Source organism: Oenanthe melanoleuca, chromosome 4 (genome assembly GCF_029582105.1).
Source record: "Oenanthe melanoleuca isolate GR-GAL-2019-014 chromosome 4, OMel1.0, whole genome shotgun sequence".
Taxonomy (NCBI): Eukaryota; Metazoa; Chordata; class Aves; order Passeriformes; family Muscicapidae; genus Oenanthe; species Oenanthe melanoleuca.
The window spans coordinates 62031183-62051050 of NC_079337.1; the positions used below are offsets into that span (position 1 = coordinate 62031183).

The 19868-nt window shown below is 46.2% G+C and overlaps 1 protein-coding gene across 4 annotated transcripts in view; it reads right to left on the minus strand.

Moving 5' to 3' along the window:
• Positions 1–4455: 4455 nt before the first annotated feature.
• The window catches only part of FGFR3 (fibroblast growth factor receptor 3), a 53725-nt gene continuing 38312 nt past the window's right edge, over positions 4456–19868 (minus strand). The window contains exons 8-18 of one of the 4 annotated variants that reach the window (XM_056489947.1): positions 18872–19016; positions 16141–16328; positions 15108–15253; positions 14890–15011; positions 13582–13692; positions 13238–13428; positions 12444–12566; positions 10838–10908; positions 9284–9421; positions 7686–7791; positions 4456–7604 (exon numbers count right to left, since the gene is read on the minus strand). In XM_056489947.1, the coding sequence (XP_056345922.1) occupies positions 7440–7604; positions 7686–7791; positions 9284–9421; positions 10838–10908; positions 12444–12566; positions 13238–13428; positions 13582–13692; positions 14890–15011; positions 15108–15253; positions 16141–16328; positions 18872–19016 (1506 nt within the window). In that variant the 3' untranslated portion in view covers positions 4456–7439. Of the gene's footprint in view, positions 7605–7685; positions 7792–9283; positions 9422–10837; positions 10909–12443; positions 12567–13237; positions 13429–13581; positions 13693–14889; positions 15012–15107; positions 15257–16140; positions 16329–18871; positions 19017–19868 lie in introns of all 4 variants that reach the window. The other 3 variants (XM_056489945.1, XM_056489944.1, XM_056489943.1) reach the window with 3 other exon arrangements.

Genomic DNA, 19868 nt, shown 5'->3' on the forward strand with positions numbered 1-19868 from the left:
GAAATTCTCAAATGTAAATGAGTGGCCCTTTCTGACAGCAGCACATTTCCAGTGAACTCATAACTAACTGGAAAAATATTGCATCTTTCTCAGGAAACCATCTAACAGCTTGGAACTTTCCCTCCTTTAATGAAGATGACTCAGCTTTTGCCATCCCTGTGCCCATTTCTGCTCTTTCTTGTTTCCATGTTGCCTTTACCACTGAACATTTCCATTTATGCTGACATGCTCATCACTGCCTGCTCAGCAGTTTCCTTAAACCTAAGGGTTTAAGGTCCATGGTCCTGTAGTTATCACCCTGCTGGGATTCCTTTGGCTGGGCCAGGAATGGTGTGGTGGAGAGTGAAGCAAGAAACTGCCATCAAATGGGAGAAGACACCCCTGGAAGATGATATAAGGCAAAACCCTAGGACTGGCACTGGATATCCTCTGAATCTACTGGCCAAACTGAATCAATTACACACATCCAAGAGCTGATCCTGTCCTGCTGCTCAGCCCTCATGGAGGTACATGAAGGCAAGAATGAAATATGTGACTGAAAATACATGGGCATCATCCATGTAATGTCAGTATTTAAGCACATGTTCTTCTCCTATGGAAGAGGTGTGTGTGCCACTCCAGGACAGGAAGGTAAGGTTGTTCTGAAGCCCTGTAATGTGCAGTGTGCACCTGTCAAAGCTCTTTTAGTTTGTTCCTCCAGAATGGCCTCAGGCACCATCACCCCTGGGCCTGCCATTCCCATGGGACAGACATGGATGTGGGACAGACAAACGCTGCTGGGAGGCACAGAGGGATGAAACAAATCTCTGTCTCCTGCAATGTCAAGAGACTCCCTGTCAGCACTACTAAGCAGGTTTAATATCAGGGTCTGCTTGAAAACTTCTGCAAAGCCAAACTCATTTGTTGTTTGGGAGAAAATTGGCTTTTTCTGCCTCCTCTATATTACTGGTGTGAAAGTGGAAAAATTGGCTGAAACCAATAAATGTGTTTTCTGCCTTGCTGAGCAGACTGAGCAAGTGTCTGATGGAAGGTGAGCAGAAAGACTAATTTCTTTACTAAGCTATTTTCTCTGTTGGGGGAAAAGATAACAAGGAATGATTTCTCTTGTGTTGGGTTTGGGCAGTTTTGGCAGACTCTGAGCTACCACACAGAGTAACATGCTGGCTCCTGGGAAAGTGGCAAGCTGCTGGCTGGATCCTGGTTGTCCAGGCAGCTGTTTTGGCTGAGCAGGAACATGCCAGGAGTGTATGACAGCCCTCCTTCAAGGAGCTCTGTGTCTGTGCATGGTGTGAACATTAAGTTATTCATCAAAGCATGTAGCTCCTTGAGGCAGCTTCACTGAGAACTTGTAAGAATTCATTTGGGTTTTTTCTCCAGTTCTACCAGTCTGGCAGAGCCCTCAGGGGATGTGCTATGTTTTATATTGCCTTTCTCAGCCTTGATTTTCTGCTGTCCATACATCAGGTTCGGCTCATCTCCTATTACGACGTTTTTCTGGTATGAGTCAAAAGTTTCAACACTCCTGCTTGTAACCTGCTCTTAATACAGTTTGTAACATCTGTAAGTCTCTCATCACACCAACATCCATGTTGCCTTTGGCTCAGGGCTGGCTGAAGCCTGACCCAGTGCCCACCTGGCGTGTAAGGCAGTGGTAACACCTCCCACCCATCTCAGTGAGCACAGAGGGTGGCCAGGCACCCCAGAGGTGAGGGTGCATGGCACTTAAAATGCCAACAACAAGGGCTAGGCAGGGGGTGTTATCACTAGAGAGGATATGTGCTGATTATCCATGATTATCCATCTTGTTCTGCCCAGTATCACTTTGTACTGCCTGATTTTCTGACCAGGTGTGTAGGGAGTGCACCCTGGTGTCCTAGAAATGGGGAGGTACCTGATAATCTCCTGATCCACATTTCCTCTTGCTTTTACTGCTTAAATTTTGTGCCCAATGCCTGTATGAATGTAGCACTGGGTTGGAAGATGCACTTGACTTGGTCTCTTATTTCTGCTCTCTTCTCCCAGCTGGATTCCTTCCTCCTTGATGGAAATGCCAGTTTTTCCTGCACTGCTGAGGAACCTGGAGCAAACCATGGATGGTGAGTGTGATGCAGACTTTGGCCTTTAGCAGAATCATTCCTGTGCCAATCCCACTTGCACATTTGATATCTTCCTTTTGCTTGCATGCTTTCCCATCCCCATGCCAAACACCACCAGCCAAGATAAAACAAAAGTTCTGGGACAGGGCTGGTCTTCAATGGGCACCATCAAAAGTGGTCACCTAGAGGTGTGTGGGGGCAGAATGTCCCCACGAGGCTCTGATTGCAACACTTCACACTACAACAATGATTTCTGTCTTGGTTTTAGATAATAATCTTGTTGGGGCAGGGCGCAAAGGTTTTTCAGCTTGACATGTTACCGACACCTGAGATGCTGTTTGCGAAAAACATGATGGTTATGAAACAGAGAAGCTAAATGAAAGCTAGCATGCCTGAGAAAGTGAAGGAAAAAGAGGGTATAAACAAGAATGATAAATCCTTTTCCTGTCTCTGGTGAGCCCATGCTCCTGGGCCACAAAGCCCAAGAAAGCTCTCAGCTCCTGGCATCTTCTCTGGCCATTCTCTCCTGTTGGTAGCTCTGCTGTGTTGAGCAGAGCCATCATTCACCCTCTATTCTCCTTTTTCATATAAGCATATAACACCCATAACACATGCCTCCATATTCCCTTTTCTGAAGTTACATAGCCCCTGGAAGGGATGAACTTGCTCAGAAGAGTCACCAGCAGGAAACACCTCCTGTGAGAGTTTGAAATGGCACCAAACCACCAGGAAACTCCTGTTATGATTCTAGCTGCCTTCTCCTACTGACACTTGAAGGGCTTCAGACTTTTCTTCCTTTTGCCAAATCCTCCCTGTCTCACCATGCAGCCATGACCAATGGAAATAAATCACAATTTTAGGAATTTATTTGAATGTTGCTATGGAACAGGTCACGGCGGCCAGTGAGAGGCTCTATTTGTGTAGTCACCCACAGAGGAAAGAAGATGTCTGTTATGCTTTGAAAAATAACTCTTTCATGTGTAAAGGGCATTTTGGGTTTGGGTGGAAGGCTGCAGCCACTGAAGGGGAGATGAGCTGCAGTGGTGTGCTCACTCAGTCACACAGCCCAACCAAGTAAATCTGCAGATTTTCCTTGAGGTTGTTTTGTATGTTGCTCAATGCACATCACATGCTGCAGCCAAACATTCATCCCAGGCTTAGAACTGGATGCATTGTAGGGCAATTAAAGTAAAATACTACCCTCTCCTCCCAGGCCACAAGCAAACACGGCTGAGGGTGAAGGCCAGCAGAGGAAGAGTGACATCATGAAACCCAAGAGGGAAAGCAAACACCAAGGCAGCACCATGTGCAGGTCAGTACTGCACCAGGACACACTTTTCCTCTTTGTCACTTCCACTTCTGAGCTGTTTGCCAGTGGATTTCTATTGGGAAAGCTTTCATGAATGGGTGTGCTATACACCACAGCTCACTGCAGAAGGATCAGGTTCTCTCCTGCTTTTCCAGTCCTGGTGGTGGCACATGGAGCACACCATCCCCACTGGCCTGCCCTGATGAAGCAAGTTCCTGAGCCAGCAAAGGCCATTTAGCCAAGCTCTGCCTGCAGCCCTGCATGGCCAGGGCTTGTCCTCTGTCCATGCTGCTGCTGCAGGGCAGGGCTCAGGGCTGGCCACCAAGTGTGTCCTTAAAGCATGGAAGCAACTCATTTTAGGTAGCAAGACTCCTCTCACAACACTGTGGTGCTAAAAGAATGGTGTCTTTTCTTACAATGGCAAGGAAATTACCTGAAACCCAGGTAATTTTATTTTATTTTTTTTTTAAATCTAGGATGGAACATTGCTGGTGCCAGTCCCAGTGCCACAGACACTGGATGCATGCCATTCCATGCCCAGCTACTTAAACACCAAGGTTTGCTACTGCAGGCAGGCTGGCAAACCTGCATGCCAAATCCAGGTGTCTGGGATACAGTTCAAAAGGATCTCTTGTAGGAACCAGTATTATATCAAAATGCTGGAAGGGTTGGCACAGATTTTCCCCAAGCTGCAACATCCCTGCATCGTTTTAAACCAGGTTTTACTGAGTTCTCTTGCTCAGTCCTCAAAGTCAAAGCCAGGGCTGACATCTCTGGGCACACAATGGTGTGTGTGGCTATAAATATACCCACTAACAAATATAGAATACTGCCCTTCTACCAAAGTTGCTAAAAATTTATTATGAATACAAAACCTGAGCTGGCCAGGACTCTCAAAGCAGCACTATAAAAATGAAACCTTCCTGGCACTACAAATCCCACTGCCTGGAACACTTGGTTTCGCAAAGGACCCTCACAACTGGGAATAAACCCCAAAATGTATCAAGTTGATTATTTTTTTTTTCTTTTGGTAGAAGTAAGTTTCCCATGTTAACAAAAGCAGAATAGTTTTATTTAGTGTTCATCTCACACCTTGGACAGCTGCAGCTGTCAGGCACAGAAGTACAGTATTAAAATAAACTGAACAGAGTTGCTCATTGCAAAAATCACACTATGCAAACCTGTGGATTGTAACATCAACAGTATAAAATGTAACAAAATTGGAACTTTTAATTTTTTTTAAGCTTTTAAAGATAATAGTCCAGGCTATAAAACTATATAAGCATTGAATAAGAAATGTTAAAGTCAACAAGTCTACAACAGATACATCTTGTAAAAACTCAATAAATTATATATATATTTATAATATCTAGTAACATTTAAAACCATGCACAGTTTTGTACATTTTCTTTTTTCAGTACAGGAAAACTTTGCTTCGAGTACTTGGAATGTACACAATTAGCAGACATTTGTAAGAAAATACCAAAAAATTCTTTTTTTTTTTAATCCCAACAAAACAAAAATCTATAGAAATCTACCTTCTCAAACTTCCATTGAAGTAACCTCAAACTATAAATTATTTATTTTAGGATAAGGATTCTGTGGCTCTAAGAAGAAAAAAAAATCTTTAAATGAGATGCTGTCATCCTGTTTTCTGCAACATTGATATGCAATATGCACCAGAGAAAAATGAAAAGAAGGAATTCAGGATGCAGTTTGCTTTGCCTCTTTCTGTAGTACATAATGAAGTACTTTCTGGTACATAAAGATGTCTTCTGGACAAAAAAAAAAGAACCCCACCCACAAAAATCCTCAGCCCAAACCTCCCCCACTGTCAGCCTGATCTATGCTAACTTGCTTTAGTTCACTCCTGTGCTTTTCCACAGCTATCTGGCATTGAGGAACAAAACAGCACAGCATTCTAAACACCAAAAATCAGGCATCACTGGCACTGTCCAATGTGTTAGATGCAAAAGAAATATGCAGCTGTAGCAGCTCTCCTGCAAACAGTGTCACTATTTTGCTCACATGGCATTTCTGAAGCCCAAAATACAACAGTACTGGCAAAGGGGAGAGAAAAAAACCTACCCTGCACCATCCAAAGTCAACATTTCACTTTGCTGCATACTTGTTATTAAATCGACCACAAAGAATACCTTCATTTGAAAATAGAAAAATAAACACCCACACCCCCTTAATGCACAGTGGTTAAACTGATGGAAGAATTCTTGGCCCTGTTTTTCTGAAATGTGTAAAAATCATCTCTCTGCTGCTATTTGTTTGGTTTTAACCACTGGTGATGTATTGAAAAATAAACTTACCTTTGCTCACTGCAATCCAGGATAAACTAATATTTTTTAATGAATACATATATATATTTATAACATTAAATGTAATTTGTTAAAGGACTGTACATCTATACATTCTTTCAATATTTCCCATAAACACAAAGGAAAAACTTGATTAATATATTTTTTCTCCATTTTTAATAAGTTAAAAAAAACACCCTTAAGTTTGGTGAAATTTAAAGTTTACAGTAATGCTATGCTATTTAAACCAATGAACAGATATGTTAATGTCTATAAATAACTTTACAAATATACATGTTAAGGTACAATTTTTAAAACAAAACTGTGAAGATATAAAACAAACAATCAAAAACATTTTTTTTTTTTTTTTGCCCAGATCAGTATATCCTAGATTGCAATGCTCGTATTTTGAGACTCTCTCTCTCAGTACTGCTTTATGTTGCATTAGTATTATACATTCTTTTCTTTTAATATATTTATTTATATATATACACGATATATTTATAGATATATACACAGATTCTCTGGAATAAACCTTTTTGATATAAGTTAAAGGCTCTTGCCTACAGGTACCCGTAACTTCTTTCTCCGAGTCACTGCACGTGGATGGAGCCAAACCTCTGGCATTGAGGGGTGCATGGAGGAGCTGCTCCCCCACTCACCCTTGGCAAGCAAGAACAGGCAAAACCCCAAAAATGAGATTTATTCCTTTTATCCCTCCAGCTGGCTGCTCTCAAAGGTCAGGATGTGACTTGAGATGCCGTGTGGGCACCCAGGAGCCAGGGCTCAGGGCACCCTCTGCTCTCAGGTGGGTGATGCTCTGCTCCCAGGGACCCCACAGGGTCTCTGCCCATGCCTGGGCTCTGCTGCTGCCTTGGCACAGCCCCCAGCCCCGTGCAAGGGCCAAGGCGCTGACACTTCAGATGACTTGACCATCTCCTTTCACTATTTTTACTTTCATTTCTCCATGACAATATGTGTTTTACTTAGCTCTGTTTTTCTCTTCTTCCAAAAAGGATTCCTTCTATGTAGCTGGGTAGTACGATCATGAAGCTATAAAAACGACGACAACAAAAATATAGATATTTTTATAAATATATGAATCCCTGCAGGCAACGTGGCTTTTCAGCTCCACCAAAAAGGTTCATGTACAGATTGCATAAGCGAAGAATTTCCACATTCTTTACACCTTTTTTTTTTTTTTGCATGTGTTTCTTTTTTTTTTTTCTTTTTAAAGGAAGATTTCTTTTTCTCTTTTCTTCGTATTGCAGGCACAGAACGGTTTCTCTGGCACTGGGAACACTAGCGGAGTCTGGGAAGTCAGAGCCCCCCAGTTCAACATTCTGCGTGGTAAAGAAAAATCCCTAACAAAATGAAAAGTAAACAAAAAAAGAAAAAAAAAAACAACCAAACAAAAAATCATCTAGGATAGATCATCTTGGCAAGAGATTAGTTCCTTCAGGCCAAACAGTGCTTCTTGACTTTTCATACAGCAATAGGGAAAAAAAAAAACTTAAAAAAAAATAATTATATTAAAAAAAAAGTTAATTTTTTTTTTGTTTGTTTTTACCCTGAACAGCTTGTCAACAACACAAATCTCCAGGCACCATCAGAGAGTTCCACTGGAAGATCCTTCACTGGGGTTTCGCGCTCGGCGCCCACGCTCGCGCCTCCACGGGCATACCGCCCGTCTGTCCGTCCGTCCGTCCGTGCACGCCCGGCTCCTCACGTCCGGATGACGCCGTTGCAGGGCGGGTGCTTGGGCAGGCAGGGCTCGTCGGGCAGCAGGTCATGTGCAAAGACCGAGTCATCCCCTGAGGAGCAGGTGCTGTGCGTGTCCTGGCCGGCCGGCGAGTACTGCTCGAAGGGCACCGACAGGTCCAGGTACTCCTGCCGGGGCGACAGAGCCATCAGCGCCGCTGTCCCCGTGCTGGGACAGTGACCCCTCCCAGCCCATCCCACCTCACTCACATCCGTGGATGTCATGGTCAGGACCCTGTCCAGGTCTTCCACCAGCTGCTTGAAGGTGGGGCGCTGCGAGGGGACGGCGTGCCAGCAATCCCGCATGATCGTGTACCTGGGGACAGGGGACAGTGAGTGATCATGTACCTGCACATGGGGACAGTCACTGATCATGTACCTGCACATGGGGACAGGGGACAGTCAGTGATCATGTACCTGCACACAGGGAGAGTCACTGATCATGTACCTGGACAGGGGACAGTCACTAATCATGTACCTGCACGTGGGGACAGTCACTGATCATGTACCTGCACATGGGGACAGGGGACAGTGAGTGATCATGTACCTGCACACAGGGAGAGTCACTGATCATGTACCTGGGGACAGGGGACAGTCAGTGATCATGTACCTGCACATGGGACAGTCACTGATCATGTACCTGCACATGGGGACAGGGGACAGTGAGTGATCATGTACCTGCACACAGGGAGAGTCACCGATCATGTACCTGGGGGCAGGGGACAGTCAGTGATCATGTACCTGCACATGGGGACAGTCACTGATCATGTACCTGCAGATGGGGACAGTCACTGATCATGTACCTGCACATGGGGACAGGGGACAGTCAGTGATCATGTACCTGCACATGGGGACAGTCACTGATCATGTACCTGCAGATGGGGACAGTCACTGATCATGTACCTGCACATGGGGACAGGGGACAGTGAGTGATCATGTACCTGCACACAGGGAGAGTCACCGATCATGTACCTGGGGACAGGGGACAGTCAGTGATCATGTACCTGCACATGGGGACAGTCACTGATCATGTACCTGCACACAGGGACAGTCAGTGATCATGTACCTGCACATGGGACAGTCACTGATCATGTACCTGCACGTGGGGACAGTCAGCGATCATGTACCTGTACAGGGGACAGTCACTGATCATGTACCTGCACACAGGGACAGTCAGTGATCATGTACCTGCACATGGGACAGTCACTGATCATGTACCTGCACGTGGGGACAGTCAGCGATCATGTACCTGCACATGGGACAGTCACTGATCATGTACCTGTACAGGGGACAGTCACTGATCATGTACCTGCACACAGGGACATGGGACAGTCACTGATCATGTACCTGCACATGGGGACAGTCACTGATCATGTACCTGCACGTGGGGACACAGTCACATGTGCTCAGGCCAAGTGACACCTGCCCACCCATCTCCAAATCACCTGAAGGGACAGCTGTAGCCAACACAACTTCAGCCACGGCCAGCTGGGGGAAAGAGGAGGGTTTTGTGGAGCCAAGGTCCTTATTACTGATATCTGAGGCATGACCATGTCCTCAGGGCAGGAGGACCTGTCCTGAAGGTGACACACCAGAGCTACACCCCCAAGTGCCACCTGCCCAGCGAGGGGATGTGCTGTGTGTCACTCAGCAGCCAGGGGCTGAGGAAAGTCTACCTGGAGATGGCCGTGCAATTTCCCAGTGGGGATTCCCAATTCCCTGTTGGGATGTCCCGAAGGTCCAGGGGGTGTATTTGGCCTCAGAAGCAATGGGGAGTGGAGCAAGGTCAGTCCCCACCACACACTCACAGATCATGGGTGCAGTTTGCAGGTTTGTCCATCCGATGGCCTTCCTTCAAGAGCTTGAAGAGCTCCTCAACGGGAATTCCTGGGTATGGAGACCCTCCCAAAGTGAAGATCTCCCATAGTAGCACTCCAAAAGACCAGCTGGAAACCAAAGAAAGATCTTTAAAATTCAATGAGGTTTTTTTTTTTTTCCAAGCCCCCCCATATCCCATCCCCCTTGCTTGGCTTTATTTCTGTGCAGCCATGCATAGCTAACAAAGTCATCAATAGCATGACTAATTGCCTAGGCCATTTTTACTAGTTACTTGGAGATCTCTGCTGATCCAACTCAATAGCAAAGAAATCCCAGGCACCAAGTCTGAAATTGAAATGAGCATTTAATCAGATAGGTGACAGCCCATCTATCACCGCCAGCTCTTTGTTAGGTCTTCCACCAGCTCCACTGAATGGAACAAATCAAATTATTCATGCACGGCTTCACTGAATTGCAGGCTTGGAACCACAGGCCACTAATTGTGCAAGCTGATACCAAAACTTGCTTGTTACAACACTCATTTCACTGGCCAAGCCGGGAGAAAAATAGCCCAACAAAAATCAGCAGAGCACTAATGTTACACACTTCAGTCCTGCAGCTGTGCTCTGGTTAAAAGTCCTTTTTTTCAAAAATATCTCTTGCCTTCTTCATTTTCTTTCTAAAAACAGGGATTATCTGTCTCTGTTTTGCTTTCATGCACACTCACTCTCCCCTTCTCTAGCTTTGATTTATCTGTCATGCCCTCTGCAGCATTACCTAAGCATGGAAACTATGATTTGAGATTAATAAAACCCAAAATAACTGAAAAATACAGAAATAGAAAAGATTCATTTGTCCAATTGCAAGTGGTGAGCTCTGGGGAGAAGGCAGGCTGGCTATAAAAATGCCATTATTGATCAAATATTACAATAAAAAGCTAGTGTACATGTGGAGCTGCTTTAGCCCTCGCAAAATTCAGATGTGTTACTGATTTACATGTAAGGAGTGCTCTGCTGCTTGCTTACTGTGCAGAGGCACTGAAACAGATGAGACAGGATTAGGAAAAATAAAGTAAATAAATGAAATGGCAAAATTAATCTGAGACTGTATTTGCTGAATATTCTTTGAACAATTCTAACAGCAGACAGAATATTTCAGGCTCATTCCACATCCTTGACTGAAGTGTAACTGTCTGGGGCAAAGCATGGAGGACACCAAGGGTAATTTTTTTTTTTGTGAGGTTTTTTTAGCACAATATTATTCAACTGCTGGATGAATCACCTCATCTATAAAGTGCACAAGAAATACCTGCCTGCTTCCCAGTAATTTTTCAGCAGCTCCCTAGAGATCCTCAGATGAAAGCAACCAGATAACAGCAAAATAAAACCACGTGTGTGAAGATGCAGCTTGGAATCAATTCCTGGACTTTTGCATCCCCAGGCACTTCAGCAGGGAACGAGCCCTGGTCATGCTTAGTCTGTAATATACTATAGGTGTTGATTTCCCTGCTGTATTATTTTTTTTACAAGTGTGGGTTTGCTTACACATCGCTCTGGTGAGTATAGACCCGGTCAAACAAGGCTTCTGGAGCCATCCATTTCACAGGCAGCCGACCCTGTAATTAGGAAGACAATGGGAACATCCCATCAGCATATTCCCCCAGCCACCACGGCACCATCTGAATCTTCTTTTCTAATCCAGTTTGAAACATTTTCATTAACAACCACATCTGCCTTCCCGGTCACTGGGCAAAGCAGCAGTGGCCACATATAAACAGATTAGAGCATTTGATCCCTGGATCTTCACTGACAATCTTTGCAGTAAATGCTCTCTGTGGAGGACTGTATTTCACTGCCAAGGCAGGTTTAATGTATCAGTGCATCTAAATCTTTGCATGGGAACTCTGTGGCAGAGCATGGGACAACACTTTCCATTTCTTTGGGGGAAAGTACAGTTGACCAAGTCCAAACCAGTTTAGGCTCAGCTTGAAGAGAAACTTCCAAAGACTGAAGGCAAGGGCCAGGTCCTCTAAGAAACAAATCCTGATCCTGCTGGAGGCTAAAGGAGGTCTGATCCCATTCTACATCAGCATCATAAACACAGACTGTCATGTGAGAAATACAAGATGAGAAAAACTAGATTAATCATAATTCTCTGGGGCTTTGTTTGGCCCCTGGAGGGAAAAAGAAAGTGCTGTTTTGTGTTTGAGCCATAATTTGGAAATGGGGGAACTTTGTCCTCTTCTCACCCACTGCCTCACTGAGGGAGACAACTAGAGATGGGATACAGGCAGGATATATACAAATGGGATTATGCTCTCAGTTGTCCCACACAGCTCAAATAGGGAAAAATCCATCTGATCTGTGATTAAAATACCAAAGAATTTTTTTAATTTATGATTAAGAAATCCTGGCAATTAAGAAATATTTCTGATATGATATTGAAGTGGATCAGTTTGGATGCGGTGGGCTTCAAAGGACTGCTTGGACATTTAAACCCCTTGCAATCCCAAGACCTGCAGGTTCTGCCCTCAGTCTTCCACTGCTATCTCCTCACTCTGCCCTAGTTAGGGTTTTTCCTCAGGGCTCAACATCTGCTGCAGGCTCTGAACCAAGACAGAGGGCCTCTCTCAGCCCCTCATTTGTAAATTCATCTCTACAGACAACATAAACAACTCCAGGCCTCAGCCCTTGTCTGGGACCATCTTCTCACTCCTGGCAGTGGAGTCAAGGAGCTCAGATGTGAAAAAGAGAGAAATGCATGAAAGACAGGTAGATCCAGGTACACAAGAAGTGACATTTCTCTGTGGAGGGCTCTGGTGAGACAGAAGTTGGCTCCTTGGGGCCTTTGTGAACAGCAGTGGAGCAGACTGGAAAGGACTCCATGCTTGTTTGAGAGAAACTGTAGTTTCTCTTAGTCTGAAGTGCTGAGACCTCACAACCAGCTGCTAGCAGGATCAGGATCTGTCAGGAAAAAACAGATGGTGGATAGACTCCTGGGACCAGCCTATCTACAGCCCCTCACCAGGTGAAGACCCTGTCAGATTTTTCCCTCTAGAAAGGGAGATGCAGGACAAGCACAGCTTGCTGCAGGGATGCCACGTTCCCTGCCAGGAGGAGAACTGTGTGTGCTTGGCAGCTCCATACTTACATTGGTGGTTTTCTTGTAATAGTCAATGTTGTGAACGTCTCTAGCAAGGCCAAAATCAGCAATTTTCATCACGTTATCTTCGGTGACCAGCACGTTCCTGGCTGCCAGGTCTCGGTGAATGCACTGTGAAAGGTGAGCAAGCCAATACAGGAGGGCTCGTTAGGCACCGTGTGGTTTATGAGCTGCTGCTTCATGCACTCCAGGCTTGTAAAGCTGTGGGCACTGCTCAGCTCCTGGCTCTGTGTGTGTGTCACCACCCCACTGTGCCTGCTCAGAGGAACCACCTCTTAGCAACACCTAATCAGTGGCCTTGGAGCCCACACAGCCACGCTTTTCTCTCCAGGCAGGATGCACACATGAGAAAACAAACTGCCCTCCTCTGTGGGCTCTTTACTGGGAGGTGCAGCTGCTTTTCTGTGCTGCTTCCCCCAGGAAGAGGAGTGCAGGATGTTTGAGGGGAAAAAGATCTTCAAATTAAGGTATCCTAAATAGATCCAGAATACATAGACTCACAGAATGGTCTGGGTTGCTTGTGCTTTTATAGGGATTTTGTGGGTGCTAATGGTTCTGCAGGTGACAGCTGTGCAGCTGCATGGCTCAGGAATGCAGCCAGCACACAGGGACTTTGCATATGGATGGAGTCCTCCAGCTTCAAAACCCCAAGATACTTCATCCAGCAAAATCTGGCCTCTGAAGGGAGAAGCCTGCAATGTTTTGCCCACACACAGAGCATTCCCTGCCTTTGAGCACATGGCTCTGACCGAGGTTCTGCCAAAGGAGGGTTCTCAACTCACTTTCTGAGATGCCAAGTACTCCATGCCCCGTGCCACCTGGTAGGCACAGGAAACCAGGTCCTTGAAGGTCAGCTGCTCCTCGGGCAGCTTGCAGGTGTCAAAGGAATAGTCCATGCCAGGGGGGCGACGTGCCCTGAGGTATTCCCGCAAGTTCCCCTTCGACGCGTATTCCACCAGCACATAGAGCGGTCCTGCAAGGTAGAGCACGTCAGCACCCAGCAGAGCAGAGCTGCCCACCCAAACCCCATCTGGGCCATTCTGGGCAGCCAGTCAGTAATCACAAAGGGACAGCCACATCTGAGCCTCCCATGACCCTGTCAGCACCGGGCTGCTCTGCCACACACCGTCCTGCGTGCAGGCTCCGAGGAGGTTAATGATGTTTTTGTGCTTCCCAATCATCTTCATCATTTCCATCTCAGACACCAGGTCAGAGAGGTCTTTGTCTGTGGCATCATCTGGAGAAAGCAGAGGAGGAAAGCAAAAAAATGTCAGGAAGAAAAGAAGTGTTTAGGGGTATAGATACAACTGCTGTGCAGCCATGTGGGGCTTTGACAGGGAAACAATACTTAGAATATGGCTGTATTTGGTTTTATTCTACTTTGGGAAGAAGAATGAAAATAAAAACAAAACCTACCAGCATGGCAACAAAAATAAGGCAAAAGAACAAATAAGTGGAGGTAAATGTTCATATGGAAATCAATAATGCCTTTCATCTTCTGTTTCAACCTCACAAGTATTACAGAAAAAAAAATTCAGATTTTGGTACCTAGTACCTGTTTTTCTTATAGTTTCTGTCCCTCATCTCTAGGGGCCAAGAGTAATGATGGTGGAAGGTCAGGGAATGTATTTTTTAGATGAAAAGTTGCAATTTCTCTGCAAAACAACAAAAACCTATCTACAAAAGTAGAAAATTAGGGAAAGCCTCCCCAAAGGAACTTTTTGTTTGGAAAGATGGAAATGTTCCTATTTCCAAAACCAGCTTCAAAAAGGACTGCAGGAAATGCAAATTAAACAAACCTGTTTCTGGCAAGAAATATTACTTTTTTTTTTTAGAACATCTCCCATGTAACCTCAAGCCCAGGCTCCTCACTTGCTCCAGGTGAACTCCTCAGCTCTCTGTGGTTAGTATGTCTGGGGGGCAGGATGGGAAATGGAGACTTATCCAGAGGCACCCACTGAATCCCCTATTTCTGCTCTCCCTTTAACCTCTCAGGTGTCTGGGAACAAGTTTCTTCAATGAAAAAGTTCCTCAATAAGGAGTTTATCAGCTGAAATTTTGCAGACTCCACTGAGATTGCTGCACAGGCTTTTGGTAGAACAGGCAGCACTGGTTAGAGGAGGAGGAGTAAGGAGTGGCTGATTCATGGAGCTGGCTAGAAGTGAGGGGGATTCCCCTTCTTGCCAGGGATGCTATTACCCCTTGGCAGAGAACTGGGTTAATTCCCAGCCCCTCTTCCTGATGGGATTTGCACTTTTGCCTGCTCTCCAAGGACAGCCCTCTCCCCCAGGCTATGTGGGTAAAGGGGAGGAGAGGCTGTGCCTCTCCTGTAGCTTTCTTCTGCTGTATCTACTTGGTATAAAAGACTTAAAAGAGAGGCAAAGAGATGAAATCCCAGCACAAAATGCTGTTCTGTCTTCTGTGGACTCCATACCTTTTAACATCTTGACAGCAACCGTGATGGCCTTGTTTGGCTTGTCCTTATCAATCCCAATTGCTTCTGCCATCACCACTTGGCCGAAACACCCCTCGCCCAGCGGCTTCCCCAGGGTCAGGCTGGAGGGAGAGGGAGGAACAAACAGGTTTGTTAGGGGTGCTGGTGTGGGGACACTCCAGCAGGCACAGGGATGGCAGCCCGTGGCTCTGACTGACCGAGAACGTGTCAATTCCCACTTGGGGTCGGGAGGCAGCTCCAGCTCGGAGACGTTGGCCAGCACGGGCCCGTCGCTGGAGGAGAGGCGCGTGATGCGCACCAGCGGCGTGTTGGAGTTCATGGACGAGTTGGACTCCAGCGACACCTGCTTGGGTACAGCAAAGGAAGTGTTATTGCCACCTGTACCTCCAGGGCAGGCAGTGCCCCAGAGGCATCACCGGGGAGGATGGAGCTCTGTGCCCACAAACAGATTTCTGGGAATTTCTACCCGGGAAATGTCCCCACCCTTGCAGAAACCCACTGGTTTAGGCACTCGTGGTTGTGTTAACAGGTGGAAAGGAGGGACAGCATCAGGAAGTATAACCCATTCAGTTGTTCTATCTCCATTCAGTATAACCCATTCAGTTGCTCTGTTGCATCTCCACAGCCCATACAGGTTATGAAGTGACTGATCCCATCCTGGCACTGTTGATGCCCATTGTGAGCTTGCAGCCAAAGCTTGAAATCTGTACCCCTCACTGGGAGGTTTCACATGGTGTCTTTTGCTCCTGCCCCTCTGCAATTTCATGCAGCAGAAGATCTCTGACTTCACAGAGGATCTTCTGTCACCTCTACAAAAACAGCTTTGGGCTCACCAGTGACATCTGTGAAAGCAGAAATTAGCACACCAGTGCTCCTTCTCCCCAAATCCCTGCTCCTCCAGGGAGCTGGACTGGACTTCCCCTGCCAGATGTGCTTTCTGTGGCACCCACAGCTGCACTGCCAAAACCTCTTGAGCAAGGCCAACAGCAGTGGGGGCTGCTCATGAGCCGGAGTCAGCTCAGCTGCCACCTCAGCCAAAGCTCCAAGGGCATAGAAACAAATAATAGGGGGTTACACTTCTAGGCTGCAGCCAAATTATGTCTCTCTTGGGCAATGTTTTTTCTGGCGGGGCTTCTCACCTAGAGAGAGTTTCAAAGAGAAGGAGGGGGACAAAAAAAAAAGAGGGATACCATAGGGGGGAATAGGAATCTTGTATCTACTTTCTGTTACCTGTCTCTTGAGTGGGAATTTGGAGACTTTCTGAACAGTGGGGGTGTTCATGGCTTTTTTGTTTGGCATTTTCATCCTCCAGACAATCACCAAGACCAGCACCAGGAGAAGGAGGAAAAAGCCAGTGCCATAACTGAGAATGCCAGTGTACACTGAGCCCGAATCATCAATCTCCATGAGCTCTTCAGCTGCAGGGTGACAAGAGAGGGCAGTCAGGACAGGGTGGGCAGCTGCCCACACACAGCTACACACATACAGCACAGAGAATTTGGGCAGGGCTTGTTCAGCTACATCAATGTCACTGACTTCAGTGAGGGGACTCTCCCAGGCCAGTGGTTTTCCACCTGCAGCTGTAGCTAAAACATCAGGTCAGTTTGCCCTTTTGGGGGTAATTTTACTTTGGGTTTTTAAGAGCCCCCAGCCCACAGATTGAAAACCACTGCTCTAGGCTGCAGGCATCTTCACACGTCTGTGCTGTCCCTCTGACCCAGATCTTGCTCTCTCCACACACCCACACAACGTGGCTGGATGCCCTGGATATGCAGGACTGGGGTTTGCTGCACTTTGCTGATTCAGATTCTCCAGCCAACATTTCCACCAGACCAGTGCCTGCCCTGAGGAAACAAAGGGATTGAACAGCACCCAGCAGTAAGGCAGTACACAGAGAAAAAGTCTGATGAGAAAAATCTGCTTAATTATTTAATGAAAACTTAGCTGTGCTGGGAAGAGGCTGGAAGGTCTGGCCCAGAGAGGTGGGACAGCCAGGAGGGTGATGGCACAAGCCATCAGTCCATCAGCTTGCAAGACATCTTAGAGAGCAGCAAAGGTCAGCTGTGTTCTCCCCCTTGCTCCTTTCAGAACAGGCATGTTGACCATGGTGGGACCCCAAAGGTGTGCTGGCATCAGAGGGACAGTCAGCAGTGGGAAGCTTTATGATGAAGTCATGCTGGTGTGGTTAGCTCAGTAATGGATGGTGTCCATTGCTGAGCAGTCCCTTCAGCAAGCAGCAGGAGCCTTTCCCTGGCAGCAGCAGGCTCTGTTCCAAGTATTTGGTGGCAGTGCCCAGGAGGACATGGAGAAAGGGCTGTTGGTGACATTAGGGGCTGCTCCAGCCTGTGTGCCAGCTGTGAGGGGCCTGGTCCTGCCAGTGGCCACAAGACAGTAGGACCAGATCTCCTGGACCAGGTGCTGCAGCTCTGCTGCCTTGGCTCACGCTGCCTTGCCCTCTGCTCCCTGTCTCTCCTGCTGTAGCATGGACAGAGCATTTCAAGCTGAGGTTCCCAAGATGGGCTGTCCCCTCTCATGGGAGCCTGCTGCTGCACAGATGGCTGTCCTTCACTGCATCTGACTTCAAAATAAAGTGCTACTTTTTGATTTTTGGTCACTTTACTCCTGCTTATTTTTTGCTTAAATAAGAGGTGTAAATTCATAAACTGTAAAAGCAGCATATGAGTCAGATGAGACAATATTGTGATATTCTGAAAATAATAGAGACATTAGTCTTCTAGCCAAAGGAAATGTTTTCTCATCCAGGGGATGTCAGAAACAGAAACAGGATCAGATCAGCTATTACAGAGTGGCAAATAAACAGGAAAGATCAGCAGATCCCACTGGCAGCAGGGTTGGGTGTGGAGACCTTCTTAAGCCTCAGTAAAAGTGATTACATCCAAATCACCTGCACAGATGAAGTCAAGATTAGAAATGCCAAAGTTTCCAGTGCCTAAACACATCCTGAGATGGATGTACTGTGAGATGGACCAAATGTGGTCTATGACTGGGTGAATCAAAGTGGGCTCTTTAGGATTTTGGGTGCCTTTTCAGCAAGGGTGTATTGAACATACTTGAGGTTTGCTTTTGCACTGTCTGCAAGGCACAGCACACATGAGATCCAATCTGAATATTGCTGGTACTTGTCTGGACCATGCTCAAGCCTGCCCTGCAGCCAGAGGCAGATTCAGCAGGTGAAGGGGCAGCACAGCCTCCTTCCCCCTTTTGCAGAACAGATCTCTCTGTGGCACATTCTGTGCTGGCTTCATTGTCAATAAGAGCTTTGCACATGAAAGGGCCACAAAATTGAGGTCACTCTGGCCTCGGGTTTCAAGCCCACTGCAGCTTTCATCGATCCCAGCTGGAGCAGGCAGCATGCAATGCCCCTGGGAGCCAGGGCTCCTGTGCTCTGCCTACAGATGACTCTCCTTGACCTTCTGTTTGAGATCACTATCTTGGCCTGCTCATCCATGAAGTGGAAATAATGCCACAGGCAGGAAAGGGTGTACTCACACCAGACACTTATGCATCTAATTTTAGGGTAAGATATGAGGTCAGACAGAAAGGATCCTTCACAAGATGATCCACAGTTCATGTCCAATTTAGGTGCCCTGGATCATCTGATGGGGAGGTTTTCCTCTCCCACTGTCAGTGTAAGAAGACAAAGCTCCTGGCACTTAACAGTCCTAACAAAGAGGCTGTGAATACCTCCCAGTATTAGACAAAAAAAAAAGATTCTGTGTATTTTACTGTATCATTTCTGCAATCATTTAAATTCTGAGATGCAGTGCAAAAAGAGTCAGCTGCAAGTATGCAACAGGGGTCTGCAGCAAATCCCAGAGAAAATCCCTGGAAAACACACCTGGCTCCAAGCAAGGGGAGGTCTCTGGGAACTTGGCATTTCTAAAGCAAAACATGGAGGCACCCTGGAGAGGGAAGGAGAGGCCAGCACAGGAGGAAATACCTGGTAGCACCGTCAGCCAAGCAGAGTGATGTGAGAACCCAATAGAATTCCCTGCGAGACAAGTATACTCCCCAGCATCCTCAAAAGTAACATTTCGCAAGTACAGAATCTCTAGTTCCTTATCCGTTGTGTTAACACCTGCCGTCTACAGGGAAAAAAACACACACAGAAAGAGGGAAAACAGAGAATAAGCCACATTCCCAGCAAGTGTGAGGACACCACAGGCAAATTTCAAAAGCAGATTAAGGTGTTTGTTTTTTTTTTATTTTCCAATGGCCCATCTTCCACATTTATTTATTCATTCCCCTCTGCAACCTGTAGTCAAAAGCAAAAAAAAAAAAAGGTTCCCTTCACCAGGTTCTTACTCTGTCCCACTAAAGAAGCATGCAAGCAAAAGCATCCAAATGAAAAATTGCCCCCACAATATGACTGACTTTGGGTTAGTGAGGTGAGTACAGGGGTGGGGAAAGAGATGGGAAATGAAGAAAGACAGAAAGAGAAGAGAAGGGTGGGGAGATGTAGTGGGGAAAGATTCAAGTGCTGATCAGAGGAATATACAAACATTATGGTTTATGAGTTCATTGAAAAATACAGAATTCTAGAATTTTTGAGAATTTCTTCAGTGGGCATCTCAAAGCCATATATGATTATCAGACCCCAACATTGCAGCAGAAATCTGGCTGACAATCAGAGGCTGCCTGTAAGGAACTTTCCTGCAGTGGCACCGAATGACAGAGCAGAAAAATCCTCCAGGCTGGAGTCAAACCCCAGAGCCCACGAGATTGGTTCTCCTCTCTGGTTAATGTTTCCTTGCATGAGCCAATGTTGATATTTATTTCTCCATTACTTCTCCAAGGGACAGAACTGATTAATTCAGTTTTGTAGGCGAAAAACTCAAAACAGTTTGTTTTTCCAGAGCTTGGAACATCACAGGTCATTAACATGCAATTCTGTTATCAGCACTCAATTGTAAGGAAAGGAAAGGAAAGGAATAAAA